Source organism: Mya arenaria, chromosome 6 (genome assembly GCF_026914265.1).
Source record: "Mya arenaria isolate MELC-2E11 chromosome 6, ASM2691426v1".
Classification (NCBI taxonomy): domain Eukaryota; kingdom Metazoa; phylum Mollusca; class Bivalvia; order Myida; family Myidae; genus Mya; species Mya arenaria.
The window spans coordinates 46,881,363-46,904,200 of record NC_069127.1 but is presented as its reverse complement, the minus strand read 5'-3'; the positions used below and the strand labels follow the sequence as shown (position 1 = coordinate 46,904,200).

The window sequence follows — 22,838 nt, the reverse complement described above, 5'->3', positions numbered from 1 at the left end:
TACAGAGTTATATTTTTTTTTCTTTAAAAAATCCTTTTTATATGTGTGGATAAGTTATATGAATGTTATCAGGTCATCATTAATTGGAAAGAAAAGTGTATTTTGGTAGTTTTTATCTGTCTTTTGGTTCGCAATTCAGAATAAAGAATTCGATCAAAAAACTTGAATTTTCAAATGCCTACAATATCATTATTTTCAATTTTTTAATATGTTTCTCTAAATTTGGTTAGTAATGCAATAATATAATATTAATGTCAAAACAATAAAAAAAAAATGTATAGAATGCGTATTTCGGTAGCTTTGTTGCGTATTTCGATAATTATCTTCGTCTTTCGGTAATTTAGCGTAATTCGGCAAGTCCAGTATCCGGTGCAATGTGTACACACCGGTCTCAAAAATAGACAGTCAGTCATTCGGAACTCCTCGGCCATTTTTTTTTCAAAAACAACCTCGGATGTATGCCGGTACATCAGTTGAAGTAGTTCGTATTTGTTTGAATTATATCGTTAATTAAATTTAGTGTCTTAGAGTTGTATTTATTAATTTAAGTTTAAATTGATTACCAGTGAAGTGTATTATTGCAAACATAAATAAGATTCCCGAGAGTTAAGACATAAAGTTTAACTGCTAAATAAAATTACTACGCGATCTACTTGCAGCGGACTTAAACGTACCTCTTTTTGAGTATGTAAACCGTCCAAATACATCCGAGGTTGTTTTTGAAAAAAATGGCCGAGGAGTTCCGAATGGACAGTCAGTAAGACCTAGACTGGTACCCTTATTCTCTTTTCTACAAAAATTAGATTTTTATCAAAAAGTAACGAAGGGTACCAGTCTAGTAAGACCGGTGTGTACACAATGGTATCCGGTGTAGATATAGACTGGTACCCTCATTCTCTTTTCTTCAAAAAAAATTAACGTAGGGTACCAGTCTATACTGTACTGGACTTACCGGTGTAATGTAACCTTTAGTTCGTATTTCACAAAAGCTACTTCCCTTGTTTGTAATTTAACCACTGTGATAACAAGCTATAAATTGTCGACAATATACAATATTATGGCAGAATATATACCCACGGAGATTCAAAACACGGCGAAGTTGTTAAGAGAGGAGTATGAACGGCGAGAACAACAACAGAAGAAACATTACTTCCTGTTTACACAGCTTCAGGACATGGCCCGAGAAATACCAGGGTAAGTTAATAGGGCAATATATTTTGTTGCTGTTTGGTACTATTTGATTAAAGCAAAATAGAGGGAAGAGTTCAAATTAATGTTGTTGTTTTTAACTATACCGGTTGACAGTGCATTTCCGAACAGGACACGATCTCGAACACCGGCTAAAACACGTGTTTGTTTACCGTGATCGATTATTTGATGATCTAGATCAATAAAGGGGCTTGCTAGCCACGCTTGCAAAGTTTCATCTTGTTTTGTAAAGCATTTTCCTAAAAAAAGCCATTCAATGTTTCTACACTTAAAGATCAAAATGTAACACATGGGGGTATAACGTCAGAGGGCGCACGAGCATCTTCAGGTTTTGCAGTTATGTTGACCTTCAATTAAGATATTTATAAATAGAATTAACACTTTACATTTGAATTGCATGTTTTGAAAAATATCGGAAACAATAAATAACTTTTCAGCTAATTGTATGACCATGTATTTTCACTTTGCAAGTGTTCTGTATTTGTGCCCTCCATAGCATAAATTAAAGGCTGATTTACTGTCCATAAAATGAACAATTGCCGACATAAAATTGATGAGGTCGTGAACCTGTAATTTGACACATACATGTGAACTCTACCGGAGGTAGGTAAAATAAACTGCTGTTGAGACCATTCTAACGCCATACCGCTTTGCTGTCGAAATCTACCGATATTTAAAGCTCTAAAAACCCAAAATTATATCAAATTTGCCTTAAATTTTCTTTTAAAAACCTCAAAATTCTATCAACCATGCTAAAATACCATATAAATCTGTCACTTTAAAGAACATGGTGCAATAAACCACTTCACACTTCGGCCGAGATCGTTACTTAGTTACCAGAACGGTACAAAAGACCACTAATCAGCATTCTTTGTTAATTGGCATCCTACTAATCAGCATTTTTTAAACATCAAAGACATTAAAAAACTGTCAAAACATCAAAGAAAACAACATTTCCAAGGTGTTATTAATTATCTACAGTGTATAAAATTCTATGACATTTTGGCGGGAAAATTGACATACACAATTCTGCAGTCGTTTGCACTTACACTCCAACCTGTTTTGGCAGTTTGATTTGATTTTTTAGCAGCTCTTCTGAATATAAACTTGTTTTTACAAGTCAGAATTAATATTACTTCTGTTTCTTAGCAAAAACACTGACATTTGACAAGTCTGTACATAAATGTACATTGGCTGTAACTCTTATTGAACCCACAAACTAATATATAACAAATAATGCATTGACTTCTACTTTGGTAAATCGTGATCTAATAAGCTCTAATCAATATAATTTTATTTTGTCGAGAATGTTCTTTGAAAATAACTTTAGAAATCAAACGGGTGCATCAACTGGTTCTAGGATCAAATCAATAACAAATCCTACTCCCAGATTGGTTGTGATGTAATAATGATGCAATATGGAATATTCTTTTTTATTGATGCATGCTTTAAAGTTTTTTTGTTGATAAAACAAATAAAGAAGGTGATACAAATGAGAATAATGGAACAAAAAACTGATATATTTAAATTGCCTTTACCTTAAGGTAAATAGTGGATGACATTCATTTCCTGGTAACAAAAATGAAAATATCTTTTTTAAAAAGCTGCAATCACCACAAAGCCTTAAGACAATGTTGATTGGGTAGTTGTTATAAGTTTGACTAATTATAAACATATTAATTTTGTATTAAGACATTTCTGGGAAACCGTAAATGCTTTTTGATTGGAAATCTGATAAAATCTTCTTCTGTTAAAATTGCTCAACTTCTAATGACAGCTTCACATGCTGCAAACTGTTAAATGAATTATGATTTCTAAATATTGAACCTCAAAACTAAATAAAAATTGATTTTTTTTTAAACCTTTAAATTTTGGCCCTTAAAACGACATTTGCATTGTTGCCAGCCCTTAAAGGGAAACCCCAGTAAAAAGATCGAGGTCAGTCTCATGGATTAGCTGTATTTCATGCATCATTGATTTAAATATTTGCGTTCCTCATTTTAGATATATCCAGAATTTTTATCAATCATGGTCACAGGCTCACATCTGATGACTTTCAGTTAAAATACAAATACAATGTAGATTTTATCAGGGCCTCACAAAGTGTGCGATAATAATAATCATGGAACTTGAAACTATAGATGTTGTCACTGCTTTCATTAGATATTTTTTTGAACAATGGGAGCAATGCTATTAGATGGTTTTAATCACATGGCTGCTTGATGCTAGCATCAGCACACATGGCTGTTGAATATATCTGATCACATAGCTGATGAATATTTGCATGTGATCACATGGCTGATAATTGTGAGTATCTGCATACACCTTCACCACCAAGCAACTGTGAAATATGTTATTCATCTGTGCTTGTTACATGTTTTGTAGAAAGTACCAGCAGCGGCTACCCTATGACCTGCTGTCAGGTCTTGCCAATGCGCTGCTAGATGGCACAGTGTTCCAGATTGTTAATGGACTGCGGGAGGTGCAGGAATGGGAAGAGAGAGCCATGGCACAGCAGAGGACCAAACTCATCCAAGACCACAAGAGTAAGTTGCTTCATCAGTTTTATTGTAATCAAATTGTACAATTAAAGCACATATAAGTCATAAGGCTTTGAAGTTACGGTTAAGGTTTTGCATGTAAGCACATATAAGTCAAAAACTCCACAAGTTATTGATGTATTGCATTGAAACTTTATACAATCAAGAACGATAACTCTATCTTGCATATTATGCCAGTTTTGCCCCTTTATAGTTTGATTTTGAAATTCTGGTTAAGGTTTTGCATGTACAATGTAATCCAATTTTACAGTGATCCATGCATGTTTCACCAAAATTTTGCAATCCTAAAACTTAAAATCCGCTTAATAGTTGAGCATGCGGTCTCTGTGACAGCTCTTGTTTTTCTTGTCGTTCCTCTGACTTCTTTCTTTTATCTACATGGTCATTAAATTGTGTTTTACCACTTTACCACTGCAAAAAGATTCTGTCTAACGTTATATCTGTTTGTAGCCCAGAAGCACGAGTTACAGAAGAAACATAAGGCCCTGCTGCAGGACTGCCAGGCCCGGCCTCACAATCTCACTCTCACCAAGGCACAGATTGACAGAGAAATGGAGGTACATTGGTTACTCACTTAAGTTCTGAGACATAAAATATATTTCCTGCGGCCAGCTTTAGGGAAAATTAATGCAAATATAATTTTGTAATGTCCTAAAAATTTGCTTTCTATTATTAATGTTCATAAAAACTGATATTAATAAAAAAAATTTTTACTTTGTTCCATGAGATGTTTTATGAAAAAGTGGATTATTCCCTTCTTTGTTTACAGACTACATACAAGCGATGTGAGGAGGAGATTCGAAAGAAAGATCAGAAGATAATCTTGGAGCTTGACCAGAAGGTGATGGATCAACAGTCCACCTTGGAGAAAGCTGGTGTATCTGGCTTCTGTGTTACCAATAAACCCCTGGATATTCGCATGCAAATGTACCTCCTTGACTTCATTGTACGTTTGTCTAAACTTGAGATGCCTTCTTGAAGAAAACAAATATATTTTTGTGGTTGATAAAAGCTGATGGAACATACCCAGACCTACAAATGAATTTCCTTCTCTTCATTGTGCAGTTATGTACAAATGAGATGCCATCTTGAAGAAGTGTTAATTTGTTACTGTTACAAAAGGTATTCATGTACCTGCTTTAGTTATGATGACATAAGATGCTGATTTCAAAATAAACAGAGTCTTCGACATAACATGGTTTCCAATGCACTTAAAGCTCAAACCTAAAAAAAAAAGGTATTTCTCCATTGTAATGTTCTCTGACAATAAAACGTACCAGTTCAGATCAGTATCAAACAAGGATCTTGTCTTACAGATAACACCTCGTACTAAATACATGGAAACTTCATTCGCAAATTATAGCAAAAATATATGGAATGACATATACGTACCTTGAAAACCCTTAAAACGTTCAATGGAAATTGTAAGCTTTATTTATTGTGTGAATGAGAAGTTATTTTACATGTTCTTTAACATGTATACATGTATATGTTTAATTTATAGTCGTGTCCTTAGAGTTTCAGTGAATGTTTAAGTATGAATGTATTTATTAACAGTTTAATATTCTTATATGTAAATGTATCTTTCTAGTATTAACATTGACAGGTGACTTATTTTCAAGAATAATGCTTTTTCTTTTGTTTCTTTACTTTGAAGGCCATATTGAAAATAAGAATATATGTTTAAATAAGAATATATGTTTATATGTCTAAATGCGTAAACTTCGGTAAATAACATCCATATACTAAAAACTATGCTTCCTAACAATCTCAATAATAAAGTTCTTTATGATGTTAAATGCAATTACATATTTATGCCCCCACAAAGTGGCGGCATATAGGGTTGCCCTTGTCCGTACGTACGTCTGTCTGTCTGTCTGTACGTACGTACGTCCCGAAGATTGTTTCCGATCTAATTCTTGAAAACTGTTTGTCCAATCCTCACCAAACATTAAACACATGTTTGTGACCATAATATCTTGATCAAGTTCGATAGTCATGGAAATCGCTTCAGTCATTTAGGAGTTACGGCCCTTTTTTGCCAAAAATACTTCAAAAATACATGTTTCCAATCTAATTCTTGAAAAGTATGTGTCCAATCCTCACCAAACTTTACATACATGATTGTGACCATAATATCTTGATCAAGTTCGATAGCCATGGAAATCGCTTTTGTCATTTAGGAGTTACGGCCCTTTATTTGCAAAAAAAGACTTGAGATTATCCTGAATAATCATTATGGCTTATTTTCTGTGACAAAAAATCGAAGTGGGGGCATCCGTGTCCTATGGACACATTTCTAGTTTTCACAAATTGTTGTGTCTCCCTATTATTATATATTTATTATGCCCCCCTTCGAAGAAGAGGGGTATATTGCTTTGCACAGGCATGTCCGTCGGTCCGTCGGTAGACCAAAGCTTGTCCGAGTGATAACTCAACAATTCCTGGACGTATGGTCATCAAATTTCACATGAAGGTTTGGCCTAACCAGAAGATGAACCCTATTGATTTTGGGGGTCATCGGGTCAAAGGTCAAGGTCACAGTGACCTTTAATGGTAAAATAATTTTAAAGCTTGTCCGAGTGATAACTCAACAATGCCGGCACCCATGGCCCTCAAACTTGACATGGAGGTTGGGCCTGACCAGTAGATGACCCATATTGTTTTGGGGGGTCATCAGGCCAAAGGTCAAGGTCACAGTGACCTTGAATGGTAAAAGGTCGTCCGAGTGATTACTTGACAATGTCTGCACCCATGGACGTCAAACTTGACTTGGAGGTTGGGCCTGACCAGTAGCTGACCCCTTTTGTTTTTGGGGCTCATCGGGTCAAAGGTCAAGTTCACAGTGACCTTGAATGGTAAAAGGTTGTCCTAGTGATAACTCAACAATGCCAGCACCCATGGCCCTCATAATAGAATTGGAGGTTGGGCCTGACCAGTAGATGACCCCTATTGTTTTTGGGGGTCATCGGGCCAAAGGTCAAGGTCACAGTGACCTTGAATGGTAAAAGGTTGTCCGAGTGATAATTCGACAATGCCTGCACCCATGGCCCTCATAATTGAATTGGAGGTTGGGCCTGACCAGTAGAAGACCCCTATTGTTTTGGGAGGTCATCGGGTCAAAGGTGAAGGTCACAGTCACCTTGAATGGTTAAAGGTTTTCCGTGTGATAACTTGACAATGCCTGCACCCATGGCCGTCAAACTTGACTTGGAATTGGGCCTGACCAGTACATGACCCCTTTTGTTTTGGGGGGTCATCTGGCCAAAGGTCAAGGTCACAGTCACCTTGAATGGTAAAAGGTTGTCTGAGTGATAACTCGACAATGCCTGCACCCATGGCCCTCAAACTTGATTTGGAGAATTAGCCTGACCAGAAGATGACCCCTATGGTTTTGGGGGGGTCATCTGGCCAAAGGTCAAGGTCACAGTGACCTGGAATGGTAAAAGGTTGTCCGAGTGATAACTCGACAATGCCTGCACCCATGGCCCTCAAACTTGACTTGGAGGTTGGGCCTGGCCAGAAGATGTTCCCTATTGATTTTAGGGGTCATTGGGCTAAAGGTCAAGGTCACAGTGACCTGGAATGGTAAAAGGTTATCCGAGTGATAACTCGACAATGCCTGCACCCATGGCCCTAAAACTTGACTTTGAGGTTGGGCCTGGTCAGAAGATGGTGCCTATTGATTTTAGGGGTCATTGGGCCTTCAAGTGACCTTGAATGATAAAAGGTTGTCCGAGTGATAACTCAACAATGCCTGCACCCATGGCCCTCAAACTTGACATGGAGGTTGGGCCTTACCAGTAGATGACCCCTATTGATTTTAGGGGTCAAAGGTCAAGGTCACAGTGACCTTGAAAGCGACCTCGACAATTCCTGGACCTATGGTCATCAAACTTGACATGAAGGTTGGGCCTGCCCAGTAGATGACCCCTATCGACTTTGGGGGTCATCAGGCCAAGGTCAATGTCACAGTAACCTTTAACGAAAAAAAGTTAACAAATCTTCTCCCACTGATATCTCAACAATGCCTGAACCTATGATCATTAAACTTGACATGGATGTTAAGCCTGACCAGTAGATCACCCTTATTGATTTTAGGATTCATAGAGCCAAAGGTCAAGGTCACAGTGATCTTGAATGGTAAAAGGTTGTCTGAGAGATAACTCAACAATGCATGAACCCATGGCCTTTAAACTTGACTTGGAGTTGCATCTGACTTGTAGATGACCCCTTATGATTTAAGGGGTCATTGGTTCAAAGGTCAAGGTCACAGTGACCTTGAACGAAAAAAACTTGTCTGTGTGATAACTTGACAATGCCGGCACCCATGGCCCTCGAACTTGACATTTAGGTTTCTGGTGACCAGCTGATGACTCTGGATTTTGAGTTCATAGAGTCAAAGGTCATGGTCATAACACACTCTATCCTCACACTTTAATGGTCATAATCTTAAAACTGCCTTAACGGCAACAAATCAGCTGTCATTTCGGTCCATGCATATTTCATTCAATTGTCCATATAATCCTGACAACATGGCGCTCAGGAGGGGGGGGGGGGCATAATGTTTGACAAACATCTCTTGTTACAATTGCTGTAATAGGCTATTGTATCACTCAATGATCCATATATGTATTATTTCAACATGTGTGCAACTATATCCTATGTCTTGATTGATGTCATTTGTTTTGCTGCCTGTTTGAAATGACCTTGATGTTATGTTATGCAGAAACATTTGTAATGTTATGCAGAAACATTAACAACAAATAAACTTTATGTGTTTGTGTGATTTGATTATTATTAAAATATATTAATGAAGTGTATTGATACGTCCATAAAAACATAATGAAGGCAAGTGCCCAAAATGTGTGTTTTTTCTTTAAAATGTGTAAAAATGATCTCAATATTTACATATAGAGATCATATTAACTGTTTACCTTTTAACTATGATATCGTTTATATTCATGGGCTAAAAATCTCATGTTTTTTTAAAAAAGGACAACTTCGTGGGTACTTAATTTCGTGGATTTTTATTTTAAAATAATAATAAAAAAATAATGAATCATCTGCAAATTCACCATGCACAGTTCTCATGGCACTAAAATGGGACAATATGTCAATTACTATATCATAAATAAAGATGCACCAACATCAAGTATATACAATAGTGAAGCCATTGAATGTCTATAAAGTATTTTTTAACAAACTGTGAAATGCATGAAAGGCTTAAATAATCGATTCGAAATTTCATCAAATCAAAATCAAGCGACTACGTTCAAACACACAAGGTTAATCATCGGTATGTTTTACATGTGCTGCACAAGAGGTTGATAATCAACTTGTTTTTATGTACCGGCAATGTCATACAAAAAAACTGAATGCAAGTACTAATAATTGACTTTTATTTATTATCATTGAGGTTAAATAATATATAATAATTGTAAAACATATTAATAGTAAAATAAACAATGATTTAGGTACTTACAAGTTGTATATAGCCAACATGTTTGAATACATGCATACCCTTTTACATAGACAGTATGATTTAAAAAATAAAGGTAAAATTTTTGTTGAGATCTTGAATTCCTGGATAAGCCAAACCACGAAAATTAATGTCCCACGAATATTTATGATTTCACATCATACAGTTGAGCTCCGTTGACTCAAACTCACAATCTGCAATTGCTCGTTAGCTTAAACTGGATGTAACGGACCGATTTTTTTATACTGAAGGTAAGCATTCCAGAATTTTCTGTAACTCAAGGTATTTTCATTATGGGAGTTTCAGCTAACGAGCTTTGACTGTAGTTCACTTTCCTATGGAGGAATACAAAGAAACCATAAAACAAGTAAAAAATTTGTTCTGTTGTCACAGAGCATGTATTTCCTATCCTGATTGAATCCTTTGATGTACATTTTTGATACATGGGCATAATAATTTGGTCTGTGTGTTGAATGCTCATTTGTATTGGAGTTTTAAAGGAAGTAACAAAATTACAATTACATATTCTGCAATCTCAGTCATAAGCTCAAAACCATTCAGGATATTGGCATAAAATGAGAACACAAATGTCATGTTATTAATGACAATACGCAAGGTACCAAGGTCTATGACTGGCTTTAAAAAGAGATGTTTGTCAAACATTATGCCCCCCCTTAGCGCCATGTTGTCAGGATTATTTGGACAATCCAATGAAATATGCATAGACCGAAATGACCGCTGCTTTGTCATTGACATTGGACGCCTTTGAGGCAGTTTTAAGATAATGGCCATTGAATGTGTGAGGATATTAGGTACAGTTTTTAATCATGTTCAGATGATGACTGATATTTTCAGATAAGAATGTATCCTCTTCGCAGCAGGGAATAAGTAAATATGACGAAATTTCAATGATGAATATGAGTAATGACCATGACCTTTAACCGCAAAATCCATATAAATCATCAACTGGTCATCCAAAACCTAAATGTCAAGTTTGAGGGTCATGGGTGCAGGCATTGTCAAGTTATCACACATACAAGCTCTTTGCGTTCAAGATCACTGTGACCTTGACCTTTGACCCAATGACCTCTAAAATCAAGAGGGGTCATCTACAGGTCAGGCCTATCCTCTAAGTCAAGTTTGAGGCTAATGGGTGCAGGCATTGTTATCACTCGAAGAACATTTTCGCATTGAATACAATCAATAGGGGTCATCTACTAGCCAACCTTCATGTCAAGTCTGATGACCAAAGGTCAATTAATTGTTAAATTTGCCTTCAATGTCACTGTGACCTTGACCCTTGACCTAATGATCCCCCAAAATCAATAGGGGTCATCTACTGTTCAGGTCCAACTCTTAAGTCAAGTTTGAAGGCCATGAGTGCAGGCATCGTCGAGTTATCACTAAGACAACCTTTTATCATTCAAGGTCACTGTGTCCGTGAACTTACAATCAATAGGGGTCATCTACTGGGCAGGCCCAGCCTCCATGTCAAGTTTGAAGGCCATGGGTGCAGGCATTGTCGAGTTATCACAAGGACAACTTTTAATCATTCAAGGTCACTGTGACCTTGACATTTGGCCCAATGACCCCAAAAATCAATAGGGGTCATCTACTGGTCTGGCCCAACCTCTAAGTCAAGTTTGAGGGCCATGGGTGCAGGCATTGATGAGTTATCACTCAGACAGCCCTTTATCATTCAAGGTCACTGTGAAATTGACCTTTGGTCCAATGACCCCTACAATCAATAGGAGTCACCTACTGGTCAGGCCCAGCCTCCATGTCAAGTTAGAGGGCCATGGGCGCTGGCATTGTTGAGTTATCACTAGGACAACCTTTTTTCATTTAAGGTCACTGTGACCTTGACCATTGGCCTGATGACCCCCAAAATCGATAGGGATCATCTACTGGTTTGGCCCAACTTCATGTCAAGTTTGGTGACCAGGGATTGTTATCAAGTTAGAAAAGTTATCACTCGGACAAGCTTTGGTCTACCGACGGACTGACCGACCGATGGACAAATGCAAAGCAATATACCCCTCTTGCATAATAATGCTGACAGTATTAAAGAATAACAAACAAGAGCTGTTTAGGGATTAAAGTTTTACTGTAAAGCAATATAATTATTATAATGATTCTATTAGAACCCCAAAACAACCAAAAAACAAAGTGGCATCATAATTACACTGCTTATAAATCCTTCTCATTGAGTATTATACATTGTTATATAAGATAAACTTTGAGAAATCCTGCCATGTGACGGAACCAGGTTTTAATTTGTGCCATCAAGAAATTAGGCATAGAAATAAATTCTTAGGAACGTCTTCCATTGAGTCTGCTGCAGACCAAGTTTCATCATTATATATCAATCCTAGCTAAAGTTATTGAGCTAAACAACCAGCTTGGCACTGCTGGACAATGCCCACCCAACGACGTCCTCATTCTAATAACCCAATTTTCATTGAATACCTTGTTAATCTTACAAGAACATTTATTAAAAGCAAGAAGTTTAAATCTTGTATCACAGACATTCAATCACTTATATATTATATTTCATTATTTAAAACTATTTTTGACACCAACTTGCATAAACGCAAATGTCTACAGACATTTTATTTTTTATGAATATTTTTTAACATACCTTGGTAGAGTAAAGTAAAAGATTAATAATCATAATAGTATTTTGTGGCTTTTACATTTCAAGGGCTGAAGTAAAGTAAAAGCACTCATTTAGCCACATTTAAAAATAAAAATGCAATCAAAAGTAACTTTGTGCGTTAATGCCATTAAGATGAAGGCTTTACAATATCATACATGATTTACTTTTGAAATTCAATTGAATAAACAAGTCGGTAATTCAAACAGTAGCAGTGAAAGTATGTTTTAAATATACTGTCAGTGACATCAGCAAGGACCGGTGTGACAGTGGCAACAGGGCAGGGGAGACTTCCTGCTGTAGTTTTATATATATATATATGTATAATAGATAAATATTGTTCTAAATCTTATAAAAAATTATTGAGGAAAGCAGTTTATATCTTACATGAAATTAAATTTATATCATTAACGCAAGTATGTATCCTGAGGCAGATATGGGTCAGATCATTATCAGATAATCATAAGAATGAAATCTCAATTTGTAGAAGAATGTAACTCTACATGTTTTTGTTCGTCTTTTATATAAATACAATAGTTTTCAATAGATTGCAATGAATATGAATACAATCGGCACTTTATAAATATGTCAAATATCACAAATGAATGTTTATGAAGTGAACACAGTAGTGACAGTGTCACTCAGCTCTTGAAACCTTGCTTCCCAAAGTAAGCACTTGAAATGAAACTTCTTTTAAACCTTGGGATGACTACTGTTGTTCCGTGTTCTATTTTCTACATTTTATCACACATATTCAACAATCTGAATGAACGCAGTAATGGTGACCTTGGGGGCTGTGAATGGATGTCAAGTTACAAAGCTCTCTGTGTGTCGTCGGACATCCACATAATGGAAAAACCTGAGTTGTGATAGGTTCTCCAGGATCTCTCGCTCTTCTGGCTCCTTCAGATTGGACCTGGATAGTACAAATTGCAGCACACTGTAATACTGACCTGTTCACACACAGTGGCACAGTTTTTAATCTGACAATAGACTTAGACAATATAACTTTTGACACTCAACCAACCCTACATATTTTACCCTGCTAGCTGCTATACTTCTGTTACCTGAATATATCATGCACCGTGAGTGTGTCCATCTTCATCGACTGAGACAAAGCTCTTGACCGTCTCTGACCGCCCCCATCACCCATCGAAGGTTGAACTGCCCGCGACCTTTGCTGGCTGTCGTAAAACCTATCCCATTTCATAATGAAGTTCTGAAAGCGTATTAACATAATTCCATTTATATACATGTATGTCTATGAAGCTGAATAGGAAAACCATTTAAAAATATTATTTATTCAACAGATCAGAAATACTTAGTGTTATATAATATATGAGCTCCTTCTGACATATGTAATCAGATTTTAAAATACTGTGCATCAGGTGTTCCTTTTTTTAATGTTTTTGATTTTGAGGCAATCTTACTGTCTTTAAAATTAAATGAGAAAATAAGCTACATGTACAGTACGTAAAAGTATTTACATGAAAAACATTAATTGGTAGAGAAATGAAGGCAATACCTCTAGAATAAGAGCTGTGAAAAGATTGAGTATGAGGATCACAGATGTTAGCCACCAGGCAATAAAGTACAGGTACGACCATCTGCAAACAGAAATATGTGTAACGCATACACATTCCAAATAAAGGAGGATTTGCATAATTATGTATATATCGGGCTGATTGTTCAGATCATTGTTAAAACTTACAACGTTGTTTACATCAATGTTGTCACCTTTCAAATTTTAACTATTTTCACAATCTAGAAACTTTCATGGACACATATGTGATCTGTATTTCTAACAAGATGTGAGCCAACTGTTTCAGCTATTCTTGTTGTTTTTTCAAATATATGATCACAAAATAAATGGTTCAACATTAAATGTTAACAATGTCGGCGTAAACAAAATTGTCAACTTTTTAAAGTCTGAAAAATTAGATGTCACAGCTAAAGAAATGCTTTTGCAGCAGTACCCAAAATATCATATGAACATTACAACTGGCTTTCATTTTATTTTTCTATCTGAACACAGAACCCTTTTCAAACATAAATGCAGAAAAGTTTGAAAATTCATTTTAATATATTTTAAAAATCAGCCATTTTTTAAAGGATGATATTAATTTTGCCTGTGAAAGTGTTGAAAAGGAACTTGTTTGCTGTGGAATATGGAGGCTATTCGTTGCCAAAAGTCCAGACGTGTATGTGTGTATTTTAGGTTTGTAACATTGATGATTTACCAATTTACATTTTACAACCGCCAACTCATCGGTTGTATGTTTACATTTTACACTGCACATTTTCATTTTTCATTGTACCCAATTGGAGTTTTATTCTCGTTGCATCTATTCAACTGACGATTCAGTCGTGTTTATAAAGTTGTGTATGTTAAACACACGTCATTCTGTGAAAGTCACATGCCGGGTTTTACATTGCGGTGTGTAGAAGACAGATTTCAGTTCGTAGTTCTACAAAGTACATTGTATGGTGGTGACTTTTCATTCGCAGTTCAACATGTTTACGAGATGAATTTAATTTTATTTATAGATAGCTCCGCCTTAACCATGTCTTAACTCCGCCTTAACCATGTCTTAACTCCTCCTTACGGAAATTTCCGCTATCACTCGGCTCTATTTAAACCAATTATGGATACTTTGGACCATGGACATTGCGAACACTATTATGGACATTACAAATCATCTATATTATGACATTATGGACTATGATTTTGAAACAGGGTGGATTATAAATTATTTCATGTCGAATAAAATAATATATGATATTACAACATGTTTTTGTCTATATAATAGTAATTAATATGCACATATGACATGAAATGAGATGTACCGGTATGCAAAATGATACTTGACTTAAACACAACAAAATGTAAGTCATTAGCATTAAATTATACTTCAAGAATGAAAAGTCCCATTGTCTTATTTTTCTTTTAAAGCTGCACTCTCACAGATTAACCGTGTTGACAACTTTTTTTTATTTTTTGTTTTGGAATTAGCCAATTTGCGTAAATGTCTGGATACCAGTGGTATAAGACTGCTGACAAAAGATCAGATACAGTTTTTCAGTTTTACGTTCGCAAATTGATGTTTTATGGCTAAAAGTAATACTACAGTAACGTTTTAAGAAAAATGAAAAATGTCGGCAGTTTTCCAAACAATTTAGATCTGTTATAGTGTGAGTAATCTTATTATTTGTATAGAAAGCATTGCTGCCAAAATCAGCCGAGTCTGGGACAAAAAAAAGGTTGTCAAAACTGACAATCTGTGAGAGTGCAGCTTTAAATTACTATAAACACTATTTTAAATTCTACCGTTAGAGGACACTTTCTTGCCTTTTTGCAATGTTTAAGATTGCAAGTAATATTAGATAATTTAAAATTTACGAAGAAAAAAATCTAAATTTTCATTAAGTTGAAATTATTCACTAAGATGCCCCAGAGGTTTCTTACCTGGTAGCTGGAACTGTATGGATAAAATACACTTAGATTACAACTTCATATAACTCGTACATTATACTGTAAAAAATATTATTTTATAGGTAATTAATAAAGTATTTTAATGATGAAGTCAATTTATTGCTAATAAACAATTATTACTTGCTGCTACCTTTTATACCCCACCCACACTCAACAGTCAGGGCTTTTTTTCACATTTAGGTGAAGCGGACCTACCCCTTTTGGAGGGGAAAAATCACGCGTTTGTTTTTCTAATCTAAGACTCACGATATCTATTTTTTCATGTTATTGAAATCCCCCACTTGATTGTTATGGTTCATAGTGGCAGATCCCATAATTCATAACTGGGGGACACAAGTGGGTTGGAGGGCTGTTCTTCCATCCACATGGATATTTTGTTTCAATGATGTATTGAAATTACACGTTTACACCATACATGCTTATTAAGATAGTAAATGTATAACATCAGACAAAACTAGGTGGATATCATTATGATGTCCATCAAAAGTTTCGTGGGTTTGCTGGAGCAGGTTTTGAACAGGGACTTGCGTTAGAGGGGCGTTACTTAGGGGAAAAACTTTTTGGACATGATCCCTCGAGTGGGCATGACATTAATATGTTTAAAATGTGGGAAGTGGGGTTTAGGCGTACTCCCCCTAGAATATTTTAAATATGTTTAGTCTGAATTGGTGCATTATGGCGTAATTAAGTATTTTTTTCTGAGAAATATTGACAAAAAAATTAACCTTTAAGTTTACTTGCGGGCCAACTGGGGGGGACACAGGCCCTACAGCTCCCCCCCCCACACTGAACGACCCGCCCATGGTCCACTTGTAAATAACATAAAAGAACAATTTTTGCTTGCTTGGGTATATAAGTAAAAAAACAACTGACAGTGGCAGTATAAATCTGGGTCTGTGAGCCCAGCTAAGATACATCCAACTGCAATTGACTAAATAATATGGTGATTTATAACCCATTTAGGAACATTGATCGTCAAAATAAAATAAAAGATGAAGTTAATTTTAGTTTTTATTGTGAAATAAAGAGAGAGTACTTTGACTTACAACCGGGAATTTACAGGAGGTAGGCGAAGATGTTATCTCCCTTGCTTGATTCGACGGAAATAAACGAAAGAAAATCTGATTCGTTAGCTCCGCCCATTCACCTTCGTTTCTTTCGGTGACATTTACCATATAAGGTATAGGCGAAATCGTCTATCCTTGTAATTCTGAACTTGTCAATTGACTTTTGTAAACCTGGACTTGTTGGACTGCAGATGTTCATTTTACGAATGCGAGTGTCGACTGTAGGATTGCAGTTTTACATATGCATGATTCGGCTTTCTAAATTACATCATCATATTGTTAAAGGCAAGTTATACGATCTATGTTTTAGTGAGATTATACAAGGTCGATCTGACAAATATACATTTTGACTACTATAATGACAAATGACAAATCAATACGGAAAAACTGTCGAATAGAAACAACAAATAGCATGTCTACATTGACAAATGTAAGAGATATTTAGTACGATTAAGAAGCACATTGTGGGAATTACACGTCTGGACTTTTGGCAACGAATAGCCTCCATAGTGGAAACATGTGTTAAGTAATTGTTATAGATACTTTAATGAGGCTTCAAAATGCCTTTAAGAAGAGAAGTCCTAAAATTATGCTATGCAATAAAGATCCTACGAATGCCCTTACTTGGAAGTGTATTTGCCGTAGGCGTAAAGGAAGACCATCCAGTTGTTGACCACCATGACGTCCCACAATACCACCAGTGATGCCTGAATAAGGAGATGTATTGACAAGCTAAGAAATGTGCTTTGGTAAATTGCAGTCATCAAGATCACAGGGGCTTCTCTAAATCAAATACCCTATACTTATTGTACAGACAATATATACAAGGGTAATATTTCCTAGAGAAACCCCTGAAGTCAAGATCCTGGTTTTCAAACTTTCACCTCAACAACTCTTTAAGGAAATTAAAAGCTAATTTTAAAAGTATTGGAATTATAAACTTAGGCTGAATATGAGTAAAAGCTATAACATCATGTCTACCAGAAACATAATAAATCAACCATTTCTAGGTTCATGTGACTTTGATGAAATATAATTTTCAATTGCTTACCCATTTCTTTCTACAATGATCACTGTGTAGCCCAGTTGAAATTCTGAGAGTTTAAGGGAGACAATTCATGCATATTGATTTTACTTTTTTACCAGTTATTGGTTATTGTTTCCCTTAGACCATGTAAGGGAAACAATAACCAATAACTGGTAAAAAAACTAAAATCAATATGCATGAATTGTCTCCCTTAAACTCTCAGAATTTCAACTGGGCTACAACTGTAAACATGATTTTTAGGTCCCACACTCTAAAAATTGCTTCTATCACTTCTACAATTTATTGAATGAATAAGTGTTCTGTCTGGCCACAGATCTGAGAACTTGTCACAGGCCTGGTTTTGGATATGATCATGCGGTATGAGCTTGAATGACTACTAACTGCAAAGTCGTCAAAGTTGTTGGCCCAATAGTCCAGCTGTTCATACGTTCCACAGGTCATGTTGGCTGGCTTGATATAGGAACCATTACCAATACTGAAACAGCATAAAAAAATATAGCAGAATTTATGTATGTATATAGAGATAAAGACAACACAATTGAGTAATGAATATTATCTGTAGCCATTTGAAACCCATTACCAACACTGTCTCATACCTTAAGGCTGCTCACCTAGTAAGCACTTCGTCCCAGATGAAAAATGTTTAAAATTTTCATTGAGCAAGCACTCTGTCACATTTTTTGTGAGTATTCTAACCATGTTGAGATGTAGTACCCAGTAAGTACTCTTTTTACAGTTGTCAAATAGTGAGTAATTTTTGTCATTATATCACAAAGGAGTGAAATGTTAATAATGTAAGGTCTCACCCTGCATGCACGGAGCCATTTCCAGGGTTGTATGTGATCTTGTTCTGAAACAATTCCATTCCGAGCATGGCGAAGAAATAGTATATCACCTAGAATATAAATGGACATTCACTGTAATGCACTGTAGGACATGAACATTCACTGTAAAGCCCTGTAGGACATGGACATTCACTGTAATGCCCTGTAGGACATGGACATTCACTGTAATGCCCTGTAGGACATGGACATTCACTGTAATGCCCTGTAGGACATGAACTTTCACTGTAAAGCCCTGTAGGACATGAACATTCACTGTAATGCCCTTTAGGACATGAACATTCACTGTAAAGCCCTGTAGGACATGAACATTCACTCTAATGCCCTGTACGACATAAACATTCACTGTAATGCACTGTAGTACACGAATATTAACTGTAAAGCCCTGTAGGACATGAACATTTACTGTAAAGCCCTGTAGGACATGAACATTCACTGTAATGCACTGTAGGACATGAATATTCACTGTAAAGCCCTGTAGGACATGAACATTCACTGTAAAGCCCTGTAGGACTGTAATGCACTGTAGGACATGTACATTCACTGTAATGCACTGTAGGACATGAATATTCACTGTAGGACATGAACATTTACTGTAATGCTCTGTAAGACACGAATATGATAGGCTGAAACCCACTCTCATTTGTCTTAACTTATTTGAAATACATCTTAAAATGATATCAAGAGTCAGATTCCAGTCAGACTGATATGACTGTATAAAGATTTCAGGCAATATTCGTATGAATGTGGATATTAGCATCCAATAGTTTAAATAATCAGTGCTCTTTGAAGTTTTGCTACAAACATTGTCAAACAGGTAGTAAAGTTATTTTTTCATAATTTATTTAAACATAATAATTGATTTCTATAGTGAATTTTGAAAACATTATCTAAGACCTCAGTTCATAAACAGTCCTTAAAGAAGCCCACATTAGTGTATATAATATATATAAACAAGAGATGTTTGTCAAACATTATGCCCCCCCCCCCCCCCCCCCCCCCCCCGAGAGCCATGTTGTTAGGATAATTTGGACATTTGAATGAAATATACATGGACTAAAATGAAAGCTGATTTGTCATTGACATTGGATGCCTTTGAGGCAGTTTTAAGACTATGACCATTTAAAAAGTGATGACAGTAGGTAAAGTTTTTAATTATGTTCCGATGATCACTGATATTTGCAGATAAAAGTGTATCCTCTTAGCAGCAGGGAATAAGTACATATGACAAAATTTTAATGATGAATATGAGTAATGACCTTTGACTCTATGGCCTCAGAATCCATACGAATCATCAACTGGTCACCCAAAACCAAAATGTCAAGTATTAGGGCCATGGGTGCAGGCATTGTCAAGTTATTACACAAACAACCTCTTTGTGTTCAAGGTCACTTTGACCTTGACCTTTGACCCAATGACCCCTTAATTAAAAGGGGTAACCTACAGGTCAGGCCAAACCCCATGTAAAGTTTGAGGGCCATGGGTGTAGGAATTGTCGATAAATCACTTGAACAACATTTTCGCATTCAAGGTCACTGTGATCTTGACCCAATAACTCCTAAAATCAAAAGGGGTCATCTACTGGTCAGGCCCAGCCTCCATGTCAAGATTGATGACCATAGGTCCAGAAAATGTCGACCTTGAACTTTGACCCGATGACCTCTAAAATCAACAGGGGTCATCTACTGCTCAGCCTTAACATCCAAGTCAAGTTTGAAGGCCATTGGTGCAGGCATCATTCAGTTTTCTCTCAGACAACCTTCTATCATACAAGGTCACTCTGACCTTGACATTTAGCCTGATGACCCCCAAAATCAATAGGGGTCATCTATTGGTCAGACCAAACCTCAAATTCAAGTTTGAGGGCCATGGGTGCAGGTGTTCTCGAGTAGTCACTTGGACAATCTTTTATCATTCAAGGTCACTGTGACCTTGACCTTTGACCAAATGACCCCTTAAATATGAAGGGGTCATCTACTGGTCAGGTCAAGTCTCTATGTCAAGTTTTATTATCAAAGGTCCAGGCATTATTTAGATATTACCAGAAGAAGCTGTTAACTTTTTTGCATTTAAGGTCACTGTGACCTTGATCTTTGGCCTGATGACCCCAAAAATCAAAAGGGGTCACCTACTGGTCAGGCCCAACCTTCATGTCATGTTTAATGAACATAGGTCAAGGAATTGTTAAGTCTGACTTTAAGGTCACTGTGACCTTGACGTTTGACTTGATGACCCCTTAAACCAATAGGGGTTATCAATTGGTCAGGCTCAAACTCCAAGTCAAGTTTTTGGGCCATTGGCGCAGGCATTGTCAAGTTATAACTCGGACAACCTTTTATCATTCAAGGTCACATTTAGCCCAATGACCCCAAAAATCAATAGGAGTCATCTCCTGGTCAGACCCAGCCTCCATGTCAAGTTTGGTGATCAAAGGTCTAGGCATTGTTCAGTTATCACTAGGACAAGCCTTAAAATCCTTTTAGCATTAAAGGTCACTGTGACCTTAACCTTTGACCTGATGACCCCTTAAATAAATAGGGGTCATCTACAGATCAGGCCCAGCCTTCATGTCAAGTTTGATGACCATACGTCCAGGAATTTTTAGTAATCACTCGGACAAGCTTTGGTCTTCAGACAGACCGACGGACATGTGAAAAACAATATACCCCTTTTCTTTGAAGGAGGGCATAATAAGTATACAACATAAAAGTTTGGAGTATGTATGCATCAACAAAACTTTGAACATGTTATGCACAGCATATAGCGTACATATCAATTTTGAGGTCATTTGCAACAAAGTATATGTTTAAATAAATAGAAGTGAAAGTACTTTAATACAGAATTTTGAATGAGGAGAAATAGATTCTTGTCACATAGTTGTCCCATATCTTGCTAAAAAATCTTAAACACTCCACAAAAACACACTTCACAAAAACAAATGAAGATACTGGACCTTCTTATTTGACACCTTTTCATTTCTATCAAAACCTGAAAACTTCATTTGATACAGTTTTAGAACATATTTGTAGGGACTGTTATAAAATATAATCAAATCATGATCAAATATTAACACTGATAAAAAATTACCTTTTAAGTGTGTCAACTCTCATATTCCCACCGATTTTCTACTGGAGTTCATTTATACATTAGAAAGTGTTCAGTTTTTAACATTAACAACGTGGCCAAAGCCACGATGTGCAAGAAAACAACATATTTCTGTACATAATATTTATGAATATTATCATATAATAAATGTATTTTGTTTAGAAAAAAACTGTGAGTATGGGGAGGGGCCAAAGTTATTATCACCAAAGGAGAATACAGACATGGAGGGTGTACCAAGCAAAACAGACATGGAGGGTGTACCAAGCAATACAGGCATGGAGGGTGTACCAAGTAATACAGACATGGAGGGTGTACCAAGCAATACAGACATGGAGGGAGTACCAAGCAATACAGGCATGGAGGGAGTACCAAGCAATACAGACATGGAGGGAGTAACAGTAACCAAGCAATACAGACATGAAGGGAGTACCAAGCAATACAGACAAGGAGGGTGTACCAAGCAATACAGAAATGGAGGGTGTACCAAGCAATACAGGCATACAGGGAGTACCAAGCAATACAGGCATGGAGGGTGTACCAAGCAATACAGGCATGGAGGGTGTACCAGGCAATACAGGCATGGAGGGTGTACCAAGCAATACAGGCATGGAGGGTGTACCAAGCAATACAGGCATGGAGGGAGTACCAAGCAATACAGACATGGAGGGTGAACCAAACAATACAGACATGAAGGGAGTACCAAGTAATACAGACATGGAGGGTGTACCAAGCAATACAGACTTGGAGGGTGTACCAAGCAATACAGACATGGAGGGTGTACCAAGCAATACAGGCATGGAGGGAGTACCAAGCAATACAGGCATGGAGGGTGTACCAAGCAATACAGGCATGGAGGGTGTACCAGGCAATACAGGCATGGAGGGAGTACCAAGCAATACAGGCATGGAGGGTGTACCAAGCAATACAGGCATGGAGGGTGTACCAGGCAATAAAGGCATGGAGGGTGTACCAGGCAATACAGATATATGGAGGGTGTACCAAGCAATACAGACATGAAGGGAGTACCAACCAATACAGGCATGGAGGGTGTACCAAGCAATACAGGCATGGAGGGTGTACCAGGCAATACAGGCATGGAGGGTGTACCAACCAATACAGATATATGGAGGGTGTACCAAGCAATACAGACATGGAGGGAGTAACAGTAACCAAGCAATACAAACATGTAGGGAGTACCAAGCAATACAGATATATGGAGGGAGTACCAAGCAATACAGACATGGAGGGAGTACCAAGCAATACAGACATGGAGGGAGTAACAGTAACCAAGCAATACAAACATGAAGGGAGTACCAAGCAATACAGACATGGAGGGAGTACCAAGCAATACAGATATATGGAGGGAGTACCAAGC

The 22,838-nt window shown here is 36.8% G+C and overlaps 2 protein-coding genes across 3 annotated transcripts in view; one reads left to right on the top strand and one right to left on the bottom strand.

Annotated features, from left to right (window-relative positions):
• The first annotated feature begins 946 nt into the window (after window positions 1-946).
• Window positions 947-8,678, top strand: LOC128237503 (protein DGCR6-like). The gene is made up of 4 exons (XM_052953088.1): window positions 947-1,194; window positions 3,595-3,755; window positions 4,221-4,327; window positions 4,540-8,678. Exons 1-4 carry the CDS (start codon window positions 1,058-1,060, stop codon window positions 4,747-4,749), a joined length of 615 nt encoding a protein of 204 aa, XP_052809048.1. The 5' UTR covers window positions 947-1,057; the 3' UTR covers window positions 4,750-8,678.
• A 106-nt stretch (window positions 8,679-8,784) lies between these two features.
• The window catches only part of LOC128237501 (two pore channel protein 2-like), a 53,880-nt gene continuing 39,826 nt past the window's right edge, over window positions 8,785-22,838 (bottom strand). For both annotated transcript variants that reach the window (XM_052953086.1, XM_052953087.1), the window contains exons 20-25: window positions 18,323-18,411; window positions 17,898-17,991; window positions 17,093-17,175; window positions 13,434-13,515; window positions 12,976-13,127; window positions 8,785-12,824 (exon numbers count right to left, since the gene is read on the bottom strand). In XM_052953086.1, coding sequence (XP_052809046.1) covers window positions 12,716-12,824; window positions 12,976-13,127; window positions 13,434-13,515; window positions 17,093-17,175; window positions 17,898-17,991; window positions 18,323-18,411 — 609 coding nt within the window. In that variant the 3' untranslated portion in view covers window positions 8,785-12,715. The remainder of the gene's footprint in view (window positions 12,825-12,975; window positions 13,128-13,433; window positions 13,516-17,092; window positions 17,176-17,897; window positions 17,992-18,322; window positions 18,412-22,838) is intronic.

What these genes read in the sequence shown, in the direction of transcription:
- LOC128237503 (XM_052953088.1), top strand. Translation starts at nt 1,058, where the DNA reads ATGGCAGAATATATACCCACGGAGATTCAAAACACGGCGAAGTTGTTA. An exon ending in ACTCATCCAAGACCACAAGA is followed by an intron (nt 3,756 to 4,220) that starts GTAAGTTGCTTC and finishes ATCTGTTTGTAG; the next exon opens with CCCAGAAGCACGAGTTACAG. An exon ending in AGATTGACAGAGAAATGGAG is followed by an intron (nt 4,328 to 4,539) that starts GTACATTGGTTA and finishes CTTTGTTTACAG; the next exon opens with ACTACATACAAGCGATGTGA.